Genomic DNA, 21,112 nt, shown 5'->3' with positions numbered 1-21,112 from the left:
TATTCACCGGGAAATTTTTATGTAAACAGGTCCTTTGCAATGTTTTTAATAGAGCTGCATTTTAGTAAAAAAATTTCATCTTGGGGATTGAAATCTATATGTTATGATTGTATGTTTTTAGCTGGATTTTAACTTATCTCATTTTTGATGTAACCTGCCCTGAGCCCACTTGCCGGGAGGGCGGGATAAAAATCAAATAGCAGTAGCAGTAGTAGTAATAAATAGAAGAACATTTTATTATTGCACGGAGGGGTGCAATCATCCACCCAGTTGCCTCTGGTTTACCACAGAAAACATATTCCTTCTCCCACTGGGCACCTTCTTCCCCGCTCTCATTTATGCCATCCCTCCCACACCAAGCTACTAACTCCCAAATGACTTTTTTCTTTCCCTTTCTCTCTTTGTATGTGTGTTTCTCTCAAATAACACATGCACAAATAATACTGTTCTACAGATAGACAGGATAGTGCTTATTGGCTGTGTTTAGCATGAAATAAAACCAGAGCCACTGGAGCTAAAAGACAGAGCACGTGGTTTTACAGCTACATGGAGATTTTCAGAACCAGTACCAGAATGTTCGTTTAAGCTTTCTCTGCTTCAGATGTTAATGAATGGGGGCTATCAGAGTTGATATTGCTGGGATTTAGATGGACCAGACAATTCTTTATCTTTTAAATCTTTCTTTTTTTAAAAAAAAGTTGATTCCTATGTCTTCCTTGAAAATTATACTTCACATTGATTAAAACAGAAGAACAAAGGTTTTGCATTCCTCATAAAGCCTCATTCACTAGAACAATGTCAATCCTCTCTTCTTTAGCAGGCAGGTATAAAAACCAGCAGTGTTGTCAATAATCATATCTCCTCTGTTTCAGACAACTGATTCTGATACTGGAGCTGTACAATCCCAATGACGTATATGACTACTTAAGACACATTGCACTAACACTCTGTTCAGATAAAGTTTCTGAAGTCAGGTGGATCTCCTTCAAGCTGGTAGGCTACCCTGCTTCTCCTCTGCCTGCATATATCGTACATTGTGCAGGGGCAGTTGGGTTCTTTTAACGTGGTGGTAGAAAGTGCCGTCAAGTCATAGCTGACTTATGGTGACCTCTGCTGAGATTTTCAAGGCAAGAGACTACCAGAGGTGCTTTGCCATTGCCTGCCTCTGCAACTTTTGTTGTCTTTAGAGGTTTCCCATTCAACTACTAACCATGGCCAACCCTGCTTAATTTCTGAGGGCCAAACTACACTAGACAACTTACACGAGTTTGCGCGAGTGTTTAGACGTACATGTGTTCCAGTGTGCCTGTGTCCACTTTTCCCCAAGCTGAGTGTGTGTCCTGTAGCTTCAGTCCATGCATGTGTTCTGTAACTTTGTGTATCTGCATTTGCAAGTGTTCCTGGGCGTGATCAGTGCAGAGCGTTGATTTTGGTCGGCTTGGGTGGAGACAAGGGATGGTATCCCATGATGCACCTTCTCCTTCCTCATTCAGCCATTGTTTCCAATGGGGAATGCAATTCAGGGCTTTCCGAGCCCCCGGGGGGGGGCATTTTTGGACCGAATCGTACCAAATTTTCTGGACACCTACTCCTAACTATCTTCCTTTTTTCAGGTTAACTATGTCTTTATTTAAACTCCTAACTATCTTCTAATGACCCTCCCCCCCTGGTTTCATGAAGATTGGACATCAGGGGGCCATATTATCCCCACCCTGGTGCCCCCAGCCAACTCCAATCTCTATTATTCCCTATAGGGGAAAACTAGGGTGTCTGTCGGTCTGTCTCTCTGTCTAGGGAAGCAATCTAGGGGGCTGGGATTGCATTTGCAAGCAAAATCCACCAAATTTGCAGGGGACCTAGTCCTAACTGTCCACTTAAGCCCGCCCCCCCCAACTTTCAGGGAGATTGGACCCTGAGTGGCCATGATCCATATGTTTCTGCAGTGGGAGTCTGCAGGGGGCTATTTTATGGCTTCCCAAAGAAGGTGCCCCCTGCCACCCCGTTTTTCTATAGTGGGGAAAAACAGACTCCAAACGCAGAAACACATAGATAATGGCTGCCACTGCTACAGGCACACTCCCAATATCAATCTCCACACCATACAGCCCAACAGAACCAAACTGAAGCCTCCCCTCAAAAAACCAGCCCCCCCCCCCGCAGGCTGACCAGCCACATTCCCTTAGTTTCTATTCTGGGGGAAAAATGACTCCCTGAAACTTGGGGGGGGGGTCTTTAGAGGACAGTTAGGACTAGGTCCTCTGCAAACTTGGAGGATTTTGCTTGCAAAATGCCACCCCAGCCCCTTAGATAGCTCTCCTAGTTTTTCCCCATAGGAAATAATGGAGATTGGAGGTGGCTGGGGGCATCTTCTTTTGGGGGGGGCATAAAATGGCCCCCCAAAGTGCAATCTTCATGAAACCTGGGGAGTCATTAGAGGACAGTTAGGAGTATGTGCCCTGTACATTTTGTAGATTTATTTTGCAAAATGCCACCCACATGCCCCAGGATACCCCTCATAGTTTTGCCGATAGGGAATAATGGAGATTGTTGGTGGCTGGGGACACCTCCTTTCAGAGGCCATAAAATGGTCCCCCAAAGTCCAATCTTCATGATACCTGGGGGGTTGAGGTGTGCAGGAGGGGGTTGATTTGGGTTTTGGCAAGCCGCTTCGGAATTAAGGTACTTTACTCGCTTTGGTATGCTTCGTAAATATTCGGAGCATACTGAAGCGAGGGTGGCAACTCCCCCACCCCTACCCCTCACCCCCCGGGGCAAACCACTCCACCCCCCTTCACTTACTTTACCTGGCAGGAGGGTCAGCTGTGCTGCCTCCTCCAGCCCTTCCTGCCCCCTCAAATGGCCGTGGTGCACCAGCGCCACAGCGGCCATTTGAGGGGCAGGACAGGATGGGCTTTCTCCTCCTCCTCTGGCCCTTCCTGCCCCTCAAATGGCTGTGGCGCGCCAAAGCCGCAGCGGCCCTTTGAGGGGCAGGAAGGGCCGGAGGAGGTGGAGAAAGCTGCCTCCTCCGGCCCTTCCTGCCCCTCAAATGGCCATGGCGCACCGGCGCTGCAGCGGCCATTTGAGGGGCAGGAGGGGCTTTCTCCACCTCCTCCGGCCCTTCCTGCTCCTCAAATGGCGGTTGCGGCGCCTGCGTGCCGCGGCCATTTGAGTGGCAGGAAGGCCCAGAGGAGGCAGCTCTGGTGTTCTCCAACACTCTGCCGCTTGCAAACGGGCGGGGCCTTTTAAACTCAGCCCCGAAGCTTTCCAAAAGCTTCAGAAAGCTTTGATTCAGATATCCAGAATCTTTCTGGATCAGGTCCAATTCGGGTAATTTACCTGAATCGGAAACCCGAAGCACACAGCCCTAGTTAGATGCAGAGGAGTAAGCCGTGTTAGTCTGTAGTAGCAAATCAAAAAGAGTCCAGTAGCACCTTTAAGACTAATCAACTTTATTGTAGCATAAGCTTTTGAGAATCACAGTGTATGTATGCATCTGACGAAGAGAACTGTGATTCTCAAAAACTTATGCTACAATAGAGCCCTAGTTAGGAGTAAGTCATCAACAAATTTTGGTCCAGTTCAGTCCAAAAATGCCCCCTCCCCTGGTCCCCGGGAATCCTTGAATCATGTTTCCCATTGGAAACAATGGGCGAATTTTGTCGAATTTGCTCTGTACTGCTGAGGAAGATTTGAGCATGTGCAAAGAGAAGGTGCATCATGGGTTACCATCACTCGTCTCGAAGGAACAGGGAGAAAATCCATGCTTGTCCATACACTGGATCAACTGTTGTGTGGCTGAAGTGTGTGAGTGAACAGGAAAGAAATGGAGGAAACACGTGTAAGTGCAATCACATGCTCTTCACGTGTAATTTGTCTCGTGTAGTTCAGCTCTGGGATCTAATGAGATTTAGCTTGCCTGAGCTATCCAGGTCAAGATGTTCTTTAACTTACTATCTGGCAAAGTTCCTGGAGGGGGCTCCTGGTGGCCAGCAATGCACAGAGCCCCAGGTTTGCTAACAGCACCGCAAAGACTACTTCCCTTGGCTTGTTCCTGGGGTGTTTTATGCCTTTTCGGCATCTGTAAATGTACTTCAGCCTTATTTGAAGCAAATTTTCTTCCTTGTTACTGCCCTAATTTTTGACTGTAATTATCCTGTAGTTGCTTGTATTTCAGCAACTTTTTAGTTTTGTATGCTAAAGGACAATAATAATAATAACATTTGATTTATATACCTCCCTTCAGGACAACTTAATGCCCACTCAGAGCGGTTTACAAAGTATGTTGTTATTATCCCCACAACAAAACACCCTGTGAGGTGGGTGGGGCTGAGAGAGCTCCAGAGAGCTGTGACTGATGCAAGGTCACCCAGCTGGCTTCAAGTGGAGGAGTGGGGAATCAAACCCAGCTCTCCAGAGTAGAGTCCCGCCCTCTTAACCACTACACCGAACTGGCTCAAAAATGCCAGTATTGGGGCATTGCTGTTCACGGCCTAATTTTTTCCCCTCTGACATTTTCACAGGTTGTGGCAATATTACAGAAGTTTTATGCTAACAAGGCAAACTCTCTGGGGTTAAATTTCATTAATGAGTTGATCGTGACGTTTCGCCATTGTTCCAAGTGGATTGGAAGACAAGCATTTGCATTCATCTGCCAGGTGGGATTTCCTTTAGTTGTTGTTGCTTACTTGAGATGTGAGTACAGACCAGAATGGATCTAAGAAGGCATGGTTCTGCTCCTGAAGCTGAAGAGGGTTTATAAGCTGTCCAGATAGGGAACTATAAAGAAGCTATCCTGAAGTCTTTGATGGAAGAGCAGGGTGCAAGTGTAACACAATGGTGATATGAATATTTAGGGGGGGGCGGGCGGTATGCATGTCTTTGAATGACTACAATAAGAACACATGAGGTGCCTGTTGCAGTGGCCACCTAGTCATCCTGGAGAGTCGATAAACAGAGCAGGGAGGCCGCAGCCTTCCTCCGATGTTACTTCCTAGTCTGAGTATTCAAAGGTTTACTGTCCTGGACATGGAGATTTATTTACTTCATTTATACCCCATCTTTTCTTCTCAATGGGAACCCACATTGACCTATATTGTTCTCCACACCTCCATTTTATCCTCATAACAGCTCTGTGAGGTAGGCTAGGCTGATTGTGTGTGACCAGCCAAAGGCCACCATACAAGGTTCCATGGCAGAGGGGGGATTCCAATATGGGTTTCCTGGATCCTAACCAAACACACTAGACACTATATCCCACTGGCTCTTGAGATTCCCTTTACTGTACTTGACCAGTAGCCATGGAGGATGGACCTCTTCTCCATGAATGTGTCCAATTCCTTTTTAAAGCCATCTGTCCTTATGGCCATCTCTACATCCGCTGGCAGTGAATTCCACAATTTAATTACTTGTATTTCCTTTTGTCTGTCCTACATGTTTTGCCTATCAATTTCAATGGATGCCCCTGAGTTCTAGCATAGTGGGAAAGGGAGAGAAAATTCTCTCCATCCACTTTCTCCACCCCATGGATAATTTTATAAACCTCTTTCGTATTGTTCCCCTCAGGGTTTCTCCCCCCGCCCCTGAATTGCAAAGTCTCAGACTCTTTAGCATTTCCTCATAGGCAAAGTGCTCCAACCATTTAATCACATTGTGTTCCCCCTTCTGAACTTTTTCAGCTCTGCAATACCCTTTTTGAGACAGTGACCAGTACTATACACAGTACTCCAAATGAAAGTGACCTGTAGAACTATGCAGTCATGATAGTGTTATATGATACTGGCCCTTTTATTTTCAGTTCGTCTTATATAATCACTGGTATAACAACAACAACATTTGATTTATATACCGCCCTTCAGGACAACTTAATGTCCGCCCAGAGCAGTTTACAAAGTATGTTATTATTATCCTCACAACAATCACCCTGTGAGGTGGGTGGGGCTGAGAGAACTCTGAGAGAGCTGTAACCACCACACCAAACTGTTTGCTTTTTTCACCATTGCCATACATGGAATCAACATTTTGATTGAACTACCTACTACAGCCCCATGGTCTCAGTGTCTGCCAGTTTAGACCCCATCAGCATATATGAAGTGTGTAACTTGTTCCAATATGCATTACTTTGCACTAATTAACACTGAACTTCATTTGGCATGTTCTGCCCACTCATCCAATTTGGAGAGAATTTCCTGGAGTTCTTCACAATCTTTGATATTTGCCATCCTGAATAATCTGGCAACCTCTTCAAACTTCCAGCCTCAATGCCACATCATTTATGAACATTTCATGAACAATGGTCCAAATTCCAATCCTTCTGGAGCCTCACAACCCGATTCCCCCATTGTGAGAATTGTCCATTTATTCTATGCTTCCAACGGGATAGGAAATCTCTTTTGCTTTTACATCAATGCATCCTTGGAGAAATAAACAATCTGCATTTTATAATGGTCCAGGTATCTAGTTTAAATGCCTTTTGTCCAGAGCACATAAACAAAATTGGGGAGGGGGACCACTAATGGCAAGACTCGTGTGCAACTAGCCAATGATTTCTCTTTATTAGGGCTTGTGAGTGTTGCCGAAGCTCTCACCATCCCATCCTTCCTCTTCACCTATGATTCCCCCCCCCACACACACACATACACTGTCTCTTCTCTACTTTCCCTAATTCTTTGGCATTATTTGCAGATCTGCTCTGATGTCACAATAGAGTTGTATTGCTGCTCAAAGTTGTAGAGCAAGGGAGTCCAGAAGAAGGCATCCCATAATCATAACAACACTATTATATAGCTGCACACATCTCTCTCCAGAATGTTCAAAGTTCTTTAATCTCATTCGAAGCTCTGTCATCTTGTTCTGATCTTTGCAGCAGCCCTGCAGGGTAGGGACTGCATTCCCATATTGCTGGTGAAAGCGTCTTACCAAAGGCCTTGTAGTAAGTTCATGTCTAAGGTGAGATTCAAACTTGGCTCTTCCTGTTTCATAGCCACTATGCGGCATATGCTCTTGTGTTCCACAGCAGCATGTGCCATTATTGAAACATGGCAGTTTTGACTGATATTTCTGCTGAAAACCAGACTCTGTACTTTGCTTACATAGTTGGTTTCTGCTTGCTATTTTCACAGGCAGTAGTGGAAGAGGAGTGCATGCCTGTTAATCATTTCGTTGAACACCTGCTGCCCAGCCTCCTGAGCTTGGCTTCTGATCCGGTGCCAAACGTGAGGGTTCTGCTTGCCAAAGCTCTGAGACAAACATTGTTGGAGAAAGGTATGTGCTCTTTTCGTTCTGCTGTTGACAGGCTTCCCTAAAGGCCGATACAAAGTGAGACACTGCCCCATTCATTAAATTACTTGAAGGGTGGGGAGATTGATCCCCTTGCGCCTAGAATAGCATCTGACATATACAAGTGATGAAGTTCTCTGTGGCTAACTTGGGGAAAAGGATCTCTCACTTCGTATGAAGCATTTGGTGGAGGAGGAGAAGGAGGAGGAGTCACTGGAGCTTAACTTATAGTTGCCGCAGGTGACGGCCTCTTGGGGACCCATGGTTAACTTTTTTTCAGACAGATGCTGGACAATGTGGTCAGACTAAAATGTTCTCCTTCCCTCCCACATTGTAGCTTATTTTAGAAGTGTGGGCAACCCTCATCTCGAAGCTGTTGAAGAGACAGTTCTAGTTCTTCAGGCAGACAGGGATCAAGATGTTGCCTTTTTTGCCACCATCAAACCAAAACACCATACCGTGCACATTACTTCACTTGAAAAACAAAATTAACTTCATTTGTCTCTGCGGCTCGCCAAGCTTTGTGGCAACTAACCAGGAAGAAGACTGCATCAAGCAATCAATGCAACCCAAGAGAAAAAGGGCTTGCTCTTAATTCTGTCACATAACGGAAGAACACGTGGACCTATCCAGAAACTGGCAATGTGATTCGAAATACTCAGCAACTGTACTTCCCCCCACCACAACTCCCTTTATAAACATGGACCTCAACAAAAAAAATCCAGTATTTATATCTGTGTTTGTGTGAAATGCACACATTCACAGCTTCAGCATCCTCCGAGGTATCAGCAACATGTCTTTGGAAATGTACTGACTCAAGGGCATGGGATGTGAATAGCTTGGTCACCACTTCAGGCTTGAGCTAATATGGTCAGCGAATATGAAAACCACGGACACTTACACCCATTTTGCTATAAACTGTTCTGTTGTTTACAGCTATTCATTTTATTTTGTCAGTTTACTCAAAGTGTACATATGAAACTTGGCAAAGAATCAGAAAACTTGAATATGTTTCTGTAATAAAACCAGTCTTTTTTTTTTATCTTCCAAAGCAAAAATTATAGCTCAGTTGTCTTGTTAGGGCATAGGAAAAATTTTTATGTCTAAGGTAGATGATGTTTTAAAAATTCACTTTGTGAACTGTGGCATTTTTAGTCCTGTGTGTTGGTGTGTGTTAAATTAAAAACAAACCCTTTGTAGTGGTCACTTTCCTTCGTTCCTGCTGACCCTCAGTCTCTTCTTCCCGCTAGATTACAGTCCTTAGATCACTAACTCTGAAGTGGTTTTTGTTGGATCTGCTTGGAAGTAAGAGGTGTGAGGTGTGTGGATTCGAACTGTTAATCCTTCAGTACTGGAATACAGCAGCAAATTTGTTTTAAGTTTTGAGGAGACATTGAATTAAGTCAGAAATGCAAGTTCCTGAATTTTGGAAAACCTCTGAAAATATGGGTTTCTGTATTTTGCTCAATGAGAAGTCATTTTTCTGATGAAGATCGGTGGGAATTCCGGCGTGGTGTCCAGCCTGTGAAGGTTGTTGGCTGGGATTCAATAGTTATGTGTGTGTGCGTGCGTGCGTGCGCGCCCTGGGTATTTCCTTCCCATCACAGCTCCCCACCCCAAACTGCCTTTGAAGGTTGGAGGGCTTGCTCGAGTAGCATTTTGTTAGGTGTGAGGGGCTGCTGCCATAAAGGAAAACCAGCAGATCTCTCTCTTTCTGTGAAGTCCGATTAGTATGTGTGCTCTGGATCCCAGCTATTCTGGTTTATTATTGTAAACTTTGCACTCTTGGCCTGGATGGATTTGCATTATTAAGGTTCTCATGTGCAATCTAGAACCTTAATAATGCAAATCCATCCAGGCCAAGAGTGCAAAGTTTACAATAATGGCAAGATAACAAAACCCGTTTTTCTATGGCTGGTTCAATCATTATGTTTCCAGTCCAAGGAGTACAACCGTAAGGGAATTCTATCTCTGGAAACCCATGGAAATTTAAAATTTTTAATATGATATACACACCACTTCTGTGAGAACTCCTGAGTCCAGCTCCAGAAACCCAGATTGCCTGGGTTGTACACAAGCGAATTTGGTGAATGATACAGGCGCTCATTGAGGATTGCTCATAAGAGTGATCACTGTTGAGTTAAATTTTAAATAGTGAAGTTGGCCATAAACAGAACGATTCTAGAGCAGGATTTTTTCAGTTATGGAACTGGACCTTCAGACTTCCTTGTGTTTTAAATGCAAACTCTCCCAAGGGGCACTATATATAATCTTAAAGCTCTGAAGCATAATTGAGTCAAAAATGATTTTCAAAATGTGTTATAGAGAAACAAATCTCATTTAATAGCAAGTATATTCTGTTAAGCATTTGTGTAGACCACAGCGGAGCTCTTTGTTACATTAAGTGTCAACTCCTTGTAAATTTTCTCAGTTTCAAGGACTTTTAAGGTTTAATTTTCCACAATTGTCTGTCAAACTCAGGCCATGAAAAAATGTGTTCCAGGTTTGCAATACAGTGTTCAGCATGTGTGATAGCATTATTTGCTTTGCAAGTTCCTAAACTGCTTTTAGAAATGATCTAGAAATAATATTTCAGAATAAAACATCTATGTAAAGCTGTGAATTCTGCACGGTAGTACTATGCTTAACTGTTTTAATAAGTTGAAAACAAATGCCTCTTCAATGCAAATGAATTTTTATTACTGTAATTTCTCAGCAAAAAATGTCAGTTTTTGGTAGTTTTAATATCTTTTTCTAATGCTAACATTATATGAGTATTTTTTTTAACAGTTCAGATTTTTCTAAAATTGTTCTAACAAGTTTTTGTTTGTTTCTGTTGACTGTGACAGGTCATTAAATTTCTCAGCACTGATCGTTACATTTTTAAAAAGTGTACATAGAAACGTTTGAAAAAAGAACTATATATAGTCTGTTCTTCGGACATAACCCGGTCCGATGTCCACATTGTTAGTTTTAGATTGATACGTATCCTTTGCTACACTAGCCCAACTAAGTATCAAACTTCCATGTGTCATTTAGAAAGATTGGGGTAGTTTCCACTAAGGTATTTTTTGTTGTTGTTATCACTTATGCATGAGTAAGTTGCTGAATTTAATTTTTACTGATGCGACAAATCAAATTTTCCATTAAAAAGCACCTTTTTTCCTAAATCCAGACATTTTGTCCTTTTTGAAAATGTGATTTTTTTAAAAAAAGTTTAAGAATCTGTAATTGCATGTACTAGAAATGAGAATTTTGTGCAGTTCTGTTCAACTTACTTCCCCCCCTTCCTACACTTTCCTACCTTGCAGTCTCTTCTCGCCAACTCCAAATACATTTTTTAAAGCATTTGGTGTACTATTGGCAATGGGTGTCAACCTGTGCACCCTTCATTCATTCAAGTGGGCTTATTTTCAGCTCTACAGGTGCCACTTGAAATGTTTGAAAGGTGTCCAGAAGATATCCCTTAATTACCTCCCCCTCCCCCTCCAGTATAATTTAAGCATGACGACGGCAGCACCTTATAGATCACTTTAGGTGGGGGGGGGGGGAGACACGTACAGCAGAGATGAATTTTACTGTTTAAATTATGTAAACGTTTTCTTTTAAAAGATCACCATAAGCAAAAGTTCTTAAGCAGCCACCGTTCTCTCACAAAAGCTGCAAAGGGTTTCACTTTGAAATACATTTGGATATGGGATGTGGAAAAATGTCCTTCGTGGTGCAATATTGAAATATTGGGCACTTGTAATCCAAAGCATGTTGGTAGTTTTACTGAGAAATCATCCCTGCTGTTATCTGCTGTATATGGTTATAAACTTGGCACCTCCTGGAAGCCTGCCCAAGTGGCTGTTGAATGTCTGTAAAGGACAGTGTTTGTTTAGAACCCAAATAGATGGAGACACTCTGGAAGTGCCGCAGATTTTGTCAGAACATGGAACCTATGTATCTTTCTATTCATATTTATCCCAATAAATCCCTTGACTGTTTGATCAAACAAACTTTTTCTTTGTTTACTGACTTGTACCACCGTAAGAATGTGTTCTTTTCAACTGTTAAACAGCACATCAAGAACTCCATATTAAACAACAGGCAATGTTGATTGTATCCCAGCAACATACAGAAAAGAGGAGAGGAAATCTGACGGAGCTGCTACCCTGCTGAAGCTTTATTCTGTTTGGCGCATCTGACTGCGTTTTCGGAGTTGCGTTCGGAGAAGGGCCTTGCTCACTTGGCTGCAGGGGGGCTGTGCTTCCTCTGCCAATTGTATCAAGTTGGCAGAGATTGAGTTCTCCTAGCTACAAGATGACATCACATTGGAGGTGTGCTAGCGAGTTGGCGCACGCGCATTGTTCCTGTTGGATGACATCATTGCTTTCATGGTTTGATAACCTGACGGCAACACTCTGATGAATAGTCTCATTCGAAAGATGCCGCACAAGAAAAAGAGGAAAGACAGCACGGTTTCTCAGCTCAAGACAGGGGTGAATTTTCCCATGAGCACACTGTTGCAGCAACAGTCGCGTTCAGCGGATTTCAGTAGTCCTGTCCGGTTTTTTGGTGTCAAATTACATGTCGTTGACACCGAGGAGACGTTTTCTGTGCCTGAATGTCACCGTGAATTGAGAATAAGCAATCTGAAGGCCCGGCTGGAGCTGTTGGTTGGAATTCCTGTGAATTTCCAGCGCCTCCAATATCTGGATGAAGGTGAGGTCCCTTTGTGTACAAAAGCTGTGTCCGGTCCTTTAAAAAGCCACAAGATAGCCATCCTTGTCAAGAGCTGGCCTCCAAAGAGAGTGGTGATTGCGACTCTGACTAGTCCCTGCCATTCCTTTGAAGGGCTCTGGATGGCTTACCTGTCTCACATTTACCCTCCTAACCACCTGTGAGGTATCTCAGCCTAAACTACAGTAGCTAGTAAGCTTCTATGTGACCTACTAAGTTTTGTGGCTGAATTCAGCATTTGGACCCAGATCTCCTTGATCTAGCTCAGCAAGATTCGGGTCCAGTAGCACCTTAAACACCAACTAGATTTCCAGGGGTGTGAGTTTTTTTGAGAGTCTAGCCCAGTGCTCTAACCAATACGCGGCACTGCACTGTCCCTTAACTGGTTTACCTCCAGGCTCCAGTGTTACAATAGTGATAAAAGTTCTGCAGGATGTCATGGATATAGCTAGAACTATAGGAGAACAGCTACATCGTATATAGTGATATGAGTTAGCTCTTCTAATCTACAAGAGGCCGTACAACTGTGTTACTCTGTTGTTTCATGCTCCTCTCTAATTTGTTCTATTCTAGGCCCTTTGTGGCCTACTGTTCTCCTATCGTTCTAGTAATATCCATGACTGTGGTATAGTGGTTAGTGTGTCAGATTGGGGTCTAGGAGACCCCTGATTTAAATCTTCACTATGCCACCAAGTTTACCAGGTGACCTAACCTAACGTGCCTCCCTGAGTTGTTAGTATGAGAACAAAATGAAGGCGGAGGGAACAGTGTTGAAACCTGCCTGGGGTCTCCGTTGAGGACAAAAGTAGGGTATAAATATCTAACTAAATAAATGAGACTATCACGAGGCAACATTCTCCTGTCTTCAAACAACTAAGGGATATATAGCAAGGGCCGTGCTTCAAAAAAAAATTAAAATTCTGCTCCATAACCAGCTGAATTCTGCAAACTGTAAACATTTGCAGAATTTCTGCCGTTTAACATAATTCTGCAGTTTTGCTATTTTGTATGGTTCTGGAAGAGACACTGGAGCCCTAGCTCAACTACTGAAAATCTAATTTAGCCACGTTTCTCTCTTCTGAAGTCTCAAGCATATGTTCGCAGCAACAATTGAGCTTGAGTTCTTCACTTACTACCACACTCTGCATTTTTTCTGTGTTCTTGCAGTATTGCTGCGGACTCACATCTGTCTCCAGCCTTTGTGAATCTATCCTTTTGATCAGGCCTCCCAGAAACGTGCTTTGGTCTGGTGCCTAAAGGAAAGGAAAGTAGGTGCCAGGGGAGCCTCAAGGTGGGAGAGGGTATTCTAAAGACAAAAGTTCCACTACAGAAGATGCCACGTCTCTTGTTGTCACCTGCCTCACCTCTGAAGGTGGGGGCACAGAGAGCAGGGCTTGAGAAACGGGTCTTAATTAGTGGGATGGACAGTATGAGAGGAGATGGTCCTTCCAGAAAAGATAAATGCGGAATTACATAAGCACTAGAGAGTCCCATGGCGCAGAGTGGTAAGCTGCAGCACTGCCCCCCCCCCCCAAGTTCTGCTCTCGATCCTGGCGGAAGCTGGGTTCAGGTAACTGACTCAATGTTGACTCAGCCTTCCATCCTTTTAAGGTCAGTAAAATGAGTACCCAGTTTCCTGGGGATAAAGTGTAGATGGCTGGGGAAGACAAAGGCAAACCACCCTGTAACAAAAAGTCTGCCAAGAAAATGTTGTGATGCGACATCCCTCCATGGGTCAGTAATGACTTGGTGCTTGCACAGGGGATTATTTTTACCTTTACATAAGCACCATTTGGCAAGATCTCAGGATGCATTAGCAATCGGAGATTCTCGGTTGGCATGTTTTCAGCAAACATAGGCAAAGAAATCTTTGTCAAAAATTATACATGTAAATTTCCCATCTTATCAGCCTTCTTTTGCATGTTTTCACCAATGTTATATTTACCTATAAATCTGTGTCTTGCTTTTCTATTGGGTATACTGGTATTTACTCAGAGAATTAAAGATCAGTCAAGCTTTAGAACTGGCTGATTACTGTAACTGACAGTCTCTCTACACAAGACATCTTACACGGGGATGCCCCAGTGTAGGGAGATGCAAAGTTAGGCGGAAAGTGTACTTTAAAAAGACAGAACTGGTAAAGATGGCTCTTCAGAAGGTTTGTTAATTTCATCTTTGCCTCCCCAAAGGCTCTGTCAATTTCACCTCTCCACACCAGATTGCTTCTCAGAGGGTTTGTTAATTTCTTTCATCTTTGCCTCCCTGAAGGCCCTGTCAATTTCACTCCCCTTCAGGGGGGCAAAGATGAAATTAACAAACCCTCTGAGGAGCGATCTCCACTGGCTCTGTCTTTTTAAACTATGCTTCCCAGCTAACATTGCTTCTCCCTACACATGAGTGTTCCCCATGTAAGATGTCTTGTGTACAGAGAGACTACTATGTGGCAGCATAGTATGCTGATACATGTAATGGAAACAGGCCCCTGTGAAAAGAAACAATAGAGAAAAAGAAAATCAAGATGCATCTGTCTAATTTATAATCCACTTGAAGGACTACACAGGACTCAATGATTTAGCAGAGCCAGTGTGCTGTAATGGTCAGAATGCCGGACTAGGTTCTGGAAGACCCAGGTTCAAATCCTGCTGTGCCTTGGAAGTTCACTGGGTGGCCTTGGGCCAGCCACACACTCTCAGACAATCTACTTCACAGGGTTGTTGTGAGGACAAGGTGGAGGAAAGGAGAACCATGTAAGCTACCCTGAGTGTAAGCCATTGATGGGAAATGTGGGGTATAAATAAAGCAAATAAATAAATGTTCACGATTCTTCTTGGTTCAAGACAAAGCAGAGTTTGCCACAACCTTTGGAGAATCCTCTTATTTACACCTCAACTCTCACAACCCTTTCTTTCTTTCTTTCTTTCTTTCTTTCTTTCTTTCTTTCTTTCTTTCTTTCTTTCTTTCTTTCTTTCTTTCTTTCTTTCTTTCTTTCTTTCTTTCTTTCTTTCTTTCTTTCTTTCTTTCTTTCTTTCTTTCTTTCTTTACAGCGGATCTCCCTGACAATTCTACATTTAAGGAGCATGTAATCATCCCTGGGTCAACCATCACTATGCGAATCTGGTCACAAGATGCTTGGGGCCGACTCGCGAGGGCAGCTGTAAGAGGAGGTTCCCACAAGGTTGGTTTCTTCATAAAAGGAATGATGTGGATACATTTTGCTTAAACTACACTAGCTGGTTGGTTCAGAAGAAGTTTGTGTTGCCATCACAGACGGGAAGTCAATGTTGTTAGCAGCCTCCTGGATAATATGTGCCTTTCTTGATATCTCAGTTATAGTAGGATGTGTGTGTTTCTATGTAGGGCTGCCTCTTGCTGACAGAATTCATTGCCTGTCACCTCTTGGATATTTTTTTTTAAAACTCTATAATATTGGCTGAGTTGCTACATTCAGGAAAACTTGGAAGTGACAAAACGGTAGCTCTAGGAATCACCCAAAAAATATCTGTGGCAAAACCATAGAGGTTCTGACAACTCCTAGAGCTACCATACATCACTTCTTGGTTTTCCCTGGAAGTGACATAGGGACACAGGCCCCCTTATCCTCACTCTCAACTCTTCTGCCGGTTGTCAAGCTTGGCCTGGCAACTTTATTTCCATGCCTATTTGAACACAATATGTACCCAGTATCAAGTGCAATTAAAATATAGGCAGGCATCTTGGAATGGGAAGGTGCCTCAGGAATAGAAAGTGACCACTGGTTTTAAATGTGATTCTGGGTGGAGGGGGAACTTACCTGTATTGACTCGGCATCTTGTTTAAATTCAGCCTTCAGTTCCTTAACATGCAAAGCTTTACATATTTGCAGCCCTGGATGATGTAGCAGCTGGGATGTTATAGTAGCATTTGTAGCAGTTCAAACAAGCTACGGCCTACAGGTGGTTGCATGGATAACTTCTGTTCTACTCTTCTGTTCTACTCTTCCATGGAGCCATGGCTCACCAGGTCTGCACTTTGGTCTACTCCCACCACATTTAAACTGAGCCCAAGACTGTAAGGTAGCACCCTGCTCCTGTCCTATTCTCCTGAAGCTAGGTCTGTCCACTGTTCTACCTATTGTGAAATTCTAAACAAAGTATAAAATAATTGGATTCCACTTGCCTGCACAACATGTGACACACCAAGACTAATGCAGCTCACACTTGATCACATGCCTTATGCTGAATCAGGTCAGTCTTGTCTACTCAGACCGGCGTGCCTCTACAGGGTCTTAGGCAGAGGTCTCCCACATCACCTACGGCTTGATCCTTTTAAATATAGGATGTTTGGATTGAAACCAGATCTTTCTGAATAATATAAGAAGCTCTTCCATGGAGCCATGGCTCACCAGGTCTGCACTTTGGTCTGCCAGGAAGTTCTAACTTTTCTTCTTTCTCCCTTGTTTTATAGTGCCAGGAGTGCAGCATAAAACAACATGCATCCTATGTGACTATCCGCATCCTATGTGACTAATTGGCTGTGTTTGGTTCACAAGTGGTGCCACCACAGCATATACAATTGTGTGGCAGTGCTGGGATCGTCAACCTCTTTGTAGAGTTTGACAATGAGCCCTCTTCCCTCCATCACACACTGGGACTATTGTTCCACTGTTTTGCTTGCCATGGAATGTTTGCGAATATTCTCTAGCAGTGGTCTTTAACTCATGAGCTGAGACGCTTAGGTAGAGAATGCCTGATAGATCCTAAGCTGCTCTAGAACAGTGTGTCTCAACCTTTTTCCGACCGTGGCCCCCTTCCGACCTTGTTTCCTTCCTGTGGTCCCCCCTTGCCCTACCGGTATAAAGGTAGCTATTTTATATGCCAATAAGGTGTTGTACTTTCAATGTCTTGTTTGTAAATTGTGCTTTTTCTTCCTTATGTGGAATACCCCTGCTCTTTAGCTCCCCCTAGTGAACTCAGGATTACACTTGCATGAAGAAACAGCACCCCATACTCTGTCTTTTCTGTTTTCTTTTCTCGGTCACTTCTCTGTTTTCTTCACTTCTCACTTCCCTCTGTGGTCCCCTAGTCTCATGCTGTGGCCCCCCATTTATGCAATTTTTACCTGTGCCCCCCTTGGAATATCCTGGGGCCCCCTGGGGGGCCATATGGCCCCAGGTTGAGAACCACTGCTCTAGAACAGTCTTCCCCCCCACCCCCGCGGCCTTTTGGAAGAGCCTGCTGTGTAAAGAGCAAGATTGCCATATTTGCTTCCTAACTTTGCATTCTCTCTGAGAAGAGCAATGGCACAACTGAGTACAGTCATTCAGTGGTGGAAAGGATTCTAACGGCACACCCTCAAATTTTCCTGCCATTTTCCTCCCGCTGCCCAGTTGAGCAGTGGTAGGAAGCACTCGCTGGTGGAGGGGGGAATCCCCTGCACCAGTAGGAACATGTCACGGCTGAGGAATGCTGGGAGAGAGAAACCACTGCTAGGCCAAGGCACAGGAAGGCCTAAAAGGAAGCTGACAGATTTCAAGGAAAGGAGAATGGGGATCAGGGAACCAAGAGAAGAGGATCATTGAATTTTTCTCCAATAATTTGACCACTATAACAACCAAATTTTGACCAAAGATCCCGAATATCTCTCATTTTTTTTCACCCAGGGAACTCAGGGTGACATGCATGCATCTCCTCTGTCCTCACATCATGCAGTGAGCATCATGCCCAAGTAGGGATTTGTATCCAGGGACTCCCTGGCCACAGTCTGACATGCTAATTTCTCTATCAAGAAGGTGCTCACCCATCTCCATAGTAATAATTCTCTCCTTGAAACTGTCAAATTTACAGCAACTGCTGTCTTGTGAAACACAGTTGGTTGTCCTTCCTGCATGAGGGTATGGGAACATTCAGGGCTTTTTTTCTGGGAAATAAGTGGTGGAACTCAGTGGGTTGCCCTCGGAGAAAATGGTCACATGGCTGGTGGCCCCGCCCCCTGATCTCCAGACAGAGAGGAGTTTAGATTGCCCTCTGTGCCAGTGGCGCGGAGGGCAATCTAAACTTGCTTCTGTCTGGAGATCAGGGGGCGGGGCCACCAGCCATGTGACCATTTTCAAGAGGTTCCGGAACTCCGTTCCACCACGTTCCAGCTGAAAAAAAGCCATGAGAACATTAACATTTTAACCAAATTGGTTTATTTTCTGCATCCCCCTTCCCCAAAATGACTCAACTCTTAAATCGCTGTTTCATTACAAATCTGGCAGAGAAGTCTAAAGGGCAACTGGAATGCAATGCAAATCCTTGAATAAACAGGGGAAATGTTGGCCACTCTTTTACTGCTTTGCCAACATCGCGGAACTTGAAGCATGTAATAGCTTTCCTGTGAGTCTATTTAAATAATGAGTCAATCCTTGGGTAATATTTTGTGCCTTTCATTGCCAGCTGCATCATTTAGGAGCTACAAAGACCTCCTTATTTTGCACGGCATTTACAGAACAGATGAAACCCGAAGAAAGGACAGAGTGGTTAGCGCACCGAAGTTTTGTGGCGTTATTTGTGGCTGTGCACCGAGGCCGCCTGGACATTATGGAATTTCTGCTTCAAAATGGTAGTATTCAAAGTTCAGAAGGGGTCATTGTAGCTGTGCAGGCTAACATTTTCCATACGACCAGTCTACAAGAAGCAGTCTCAGTAGACCTTAGTCTGTAAGGGTCACTCTAAACGTTACTTCTTTCATGAGTTTGCCGCAGAACCAACCTGGGCTTGCACATTCACACAGCAGCTCTGGGGAATGGCTTGCATAAGAAAAGAAAAGCCAAAATGGGCTTGAAAAGCTGCTGCTGGGGAAGGAAAAGCTCCTGCCTTTCTCCCAAGTGTTTTTCACAATACTTCCACGTGCAGCAGCAGAAATGGGAAAACTCTCCCCAACCCCATACTGTTTTTGTGCGGAGGAAAAAGCTTGGGAGAAAGGCAGGAGCTTTCTCTCCTCTGGTGGCAGTTTTCCGAGCCCATTTAGCCTCTTCATTTTTTAATACAAACGGTTCTCTAGAGCTGCTGTGTATCTGCACGAGCCTGGGTTAGCTCAATGATGAACGCATGAAGGAAGTAACATTTAGAGCAGAACCACAAGTGACAAAAGGCACAGGTTGGACACTTGTCAGCTTCCCTCAAGTTTTGATGGGAAATGTAGGCAGCTTGGCGGAATGTTGGACAAGTGACAGTTGAAAAGTTCATTGGACAGCAGTCGGAGGGCCAAGCTGCAAGACCAGGATGCCTACATTTCCCATCAAAACTTGAGGGAAGCTGACTAGTGTCCAATCTGTGCCTTTTGTCACTTGTGGTTCTGCTCTTAGTGTGACTGTAAGACTGCATTTATGCTAAAGATACACCTGTTTGTTTTAGGTTGCCACTTCTAGGCATGGCCTGGAGGTCTTGCAGAATTACAACTGACCTCCAGGCTACAGAGATCAGTTGCTGTGGAGAAAATAGCTGCTTTGGAGGGTAGATTCTCTGGTATTATACTCTCCCCAGAGAGAAGGTCCCTTCTCTCTGATTTGAGGTAGAACCTGACTACCCCAGGTTCTACCTCAAATCTCTAGGAATCTCCCAAACCAGTGTGGTGGTTACCAGGACTCACTTGTGAAGGGCATCTTTGACTGAATTAAAGCAACATGTTAACCATGAAATGTTACTTCTGATTAATGTCTGAAAATTCCTGTACAACATTCTGTGCTTGAAGGAACAGCCTTCAATCTCTAAGGAAAACATTGAGGTTGGTTTGTTTGTTCCAGGTTCAAAGTGAAAACTCTGTTTCCCAGCCAACAAACAGCTCATGTACTAATTAAGACTTTTATTTTAAAATAATCTGAGCTCTCTAAATCTGATTAAATAAAACATTAGACACACAGAACTCTGGCATACCCCACAGAAAGCACACATATCATTCCTATTGTATCTAAGTTGACTTCAAGAAGAAATGAAATGATAAAAGTTTCTTGCCTGGACTATTGTTCCAAAAGGAAGAAAGCAGTTTTCACTGAATTCCAAATCTGAGAGATTCTGAGATAATAGGGTGTGGCCATCTTAAAGAGATGGCCACAATCTCTCAGCCCCACCCAGCTCACAGGGTGTTTTGTCATGGGGATAATTATAGCATACTTTGTAAACCATTCTGAGTGGGTGTTAAGTTGTCCTGAAGGGCGGTATATAAATCGAATGTTATTATTATTATACATACATATATACATAACCTCACTCCCTAACGTTTTGCAGTTGGCTTCACATCCCCTGGTGGCCATTTTGTGGTTGGCTATGCTTCCTGAGGCAGCCATTTTGAGGTTGCTCCCACCATACTGTGATAGAATTCCAAAGGTGCCTGCGGAGTCAAAAAGTTTGGAGACTTGTGTATTTAATGGTTTATCTTAGCTGCTATAACACTTAAAAAATTAATAAAATTATAAATTCAAATATCTTGGATGTCTTATTTTCTCTCCAGGTGCAGATCCAAGATACCAAACTCCACTGGGTAGAACAGCCCTTCATGCCGCTGTTGTAACAGGGCAGCTTGACTGTATAGAAGTTCTTCTTAACTATGGCGCTCAAATTACCGACGAGGACCATGATGGACTTAATGCTCTGGTTTTGGCCCGCATGTGGGGCCAGAAAGAGAGTGAGCGCAGGCTCTTCCGGTACCGGTGGCGTATGCGAATGGCTGGCACCCGTACTTCTCCCAAGCCCAAACCAGAAGCAAAAACAGAAACCTGACTGCAGGCCAAAGCTGAAAAAAATGACCAGAGCATTTATTGAGAAGTTTGGCTCATGTTTTTTCAGACATGTGCCCTGAATATTATTGAAACAAAGGGGACATTCTTCTTTAAAAACCAAGTAAAACCAGCCTTTGAAGAGCTAAGCAACTATGGGAAGGTTGGGTCAATGGAGTTTGCACAGTGCTGAACTGCACAATTAGGGTGTGGGAATCTCTGTAATGGGATTGGGGATGCTTGGAACATGCTTTCTTCTGTATCTCTCTCTGTGTTTTAATCTGCCCTTCCTCCAAGGTATTCATGGCAGCGTACATGCCCCCCCCATCCTCTGAACAACATGTAAGGTAGGTTAGGTTGCTAGAGTGTATGACTGGCTGA

The 21,112-nt window shown here is 43.8% G+C and overlaps 2 protein-coding genes across 3 annotated transcripts in view; both read left to right on the top strand.

Annotated features, from left to right (window-relative positions):
• LOC129330712 (serine/threonine-protein phosphatase 4 regulatory subunit 1-like) overlaps nucleotides 1-11,242 on the top strand; it is a 59,528-nt gene extending 48,286 nt beyond the window's left edge. For both annotated transcript variants that reach the window (XM_054980868.1, XM_054980869.1), the window contains exons 16-19: nucleotides 873-993; nucleotides 4,521-4,655; nucleotides 7,119-7,260; nucleotides 7,613-11,242. In XM_054980868.1, the coding sequence (XP_054836843.1) occupies nucleotides 873-993; nucleotides 4,521-4,655; nucleotides 7,119-7,260; nucleotides 7,613-7,767 (553 nt within the window). In that variant the 3' untranslated portion in view covers nucleotides 7,768-11,242. The remainder of the gene's footprint in view (nucleotides 1-872; nucleotides 994-4,520; nucleotides 4,656-7,118; nucleotides 7,261-7,612) is intronic.
• A 409-nt stretch (nucleotides 11,243-11,651) lies between these two features.
• On the top strand, nucleotides 11,652-20,757 carry ANKRD60 (ankyrin repeat domain 60). The gene is made up of 4 exons (XM_054980870.1): nucleotides 11,652-11,982; nucleotides 15,045-15,175; nucleotides 18,414-18,579; nucleotides 20,467-20,757. Exons 1-4 carry the CDS (start codon nucleotides 11,685-11,687, stop codon nucleotides 20,733-20,735), a joined length of 864 nt encoding a protein of 287 aa, XP_054836845.1. The 5' UTR covers nucleotides 11,652-11,684; the 3' UTR covers nucleotides 20,736-20,757.
• The last annotated feature ends 355 nt before the right edge of the window (nucleotides 20,758-21,112 follow it).

This window comes from Eublepharis macularius, chromosome 5, assembly GCF_028583425.1.
Source record: "Eublepharis macularius isolate TG4126 chromosome 5, MPM_Emac_v1.0, whole genome shotgun sequence".
NCBI classification, from domain to species: domain Eukaryota; kingdom Metazoa; phylum Chordata; class Lepidosauria; order Squamata; family Eublepharidae; genus Eublepharis; species Eublepharis macularius.
The sequence above is the reverse complement of the archived record's forward strand: the minus strand, read 5'-3'. Positions and strand labels throughout refer to the sequence as shown.

Excerpts from the sequence above, each read along its gene's own strand:
- ANKRD60 (XM_054980870.1), top strand. The coding sequence starts at position 11,685 with ATGAATAGTCTCATTCGAAAGATGCCGCACAAGAAAAAGAGGAAAGAC. Across the intron at positions 11,983-15,044 it reads CCTCCAATATCTGGATGAAG|CGGATCTCCCTGACAATTCT; the intron begins GTGAGGTCCCTT and ends CTTTCTTTACAG. Across the intron at positions 18,580-20,466 it reads GGAATTTCTGCTTCAAAATG|GTGCAGATCCAAGATACCAA; the intron begins GTAGTATTCAAA and ends TTTTCTCTCCAG.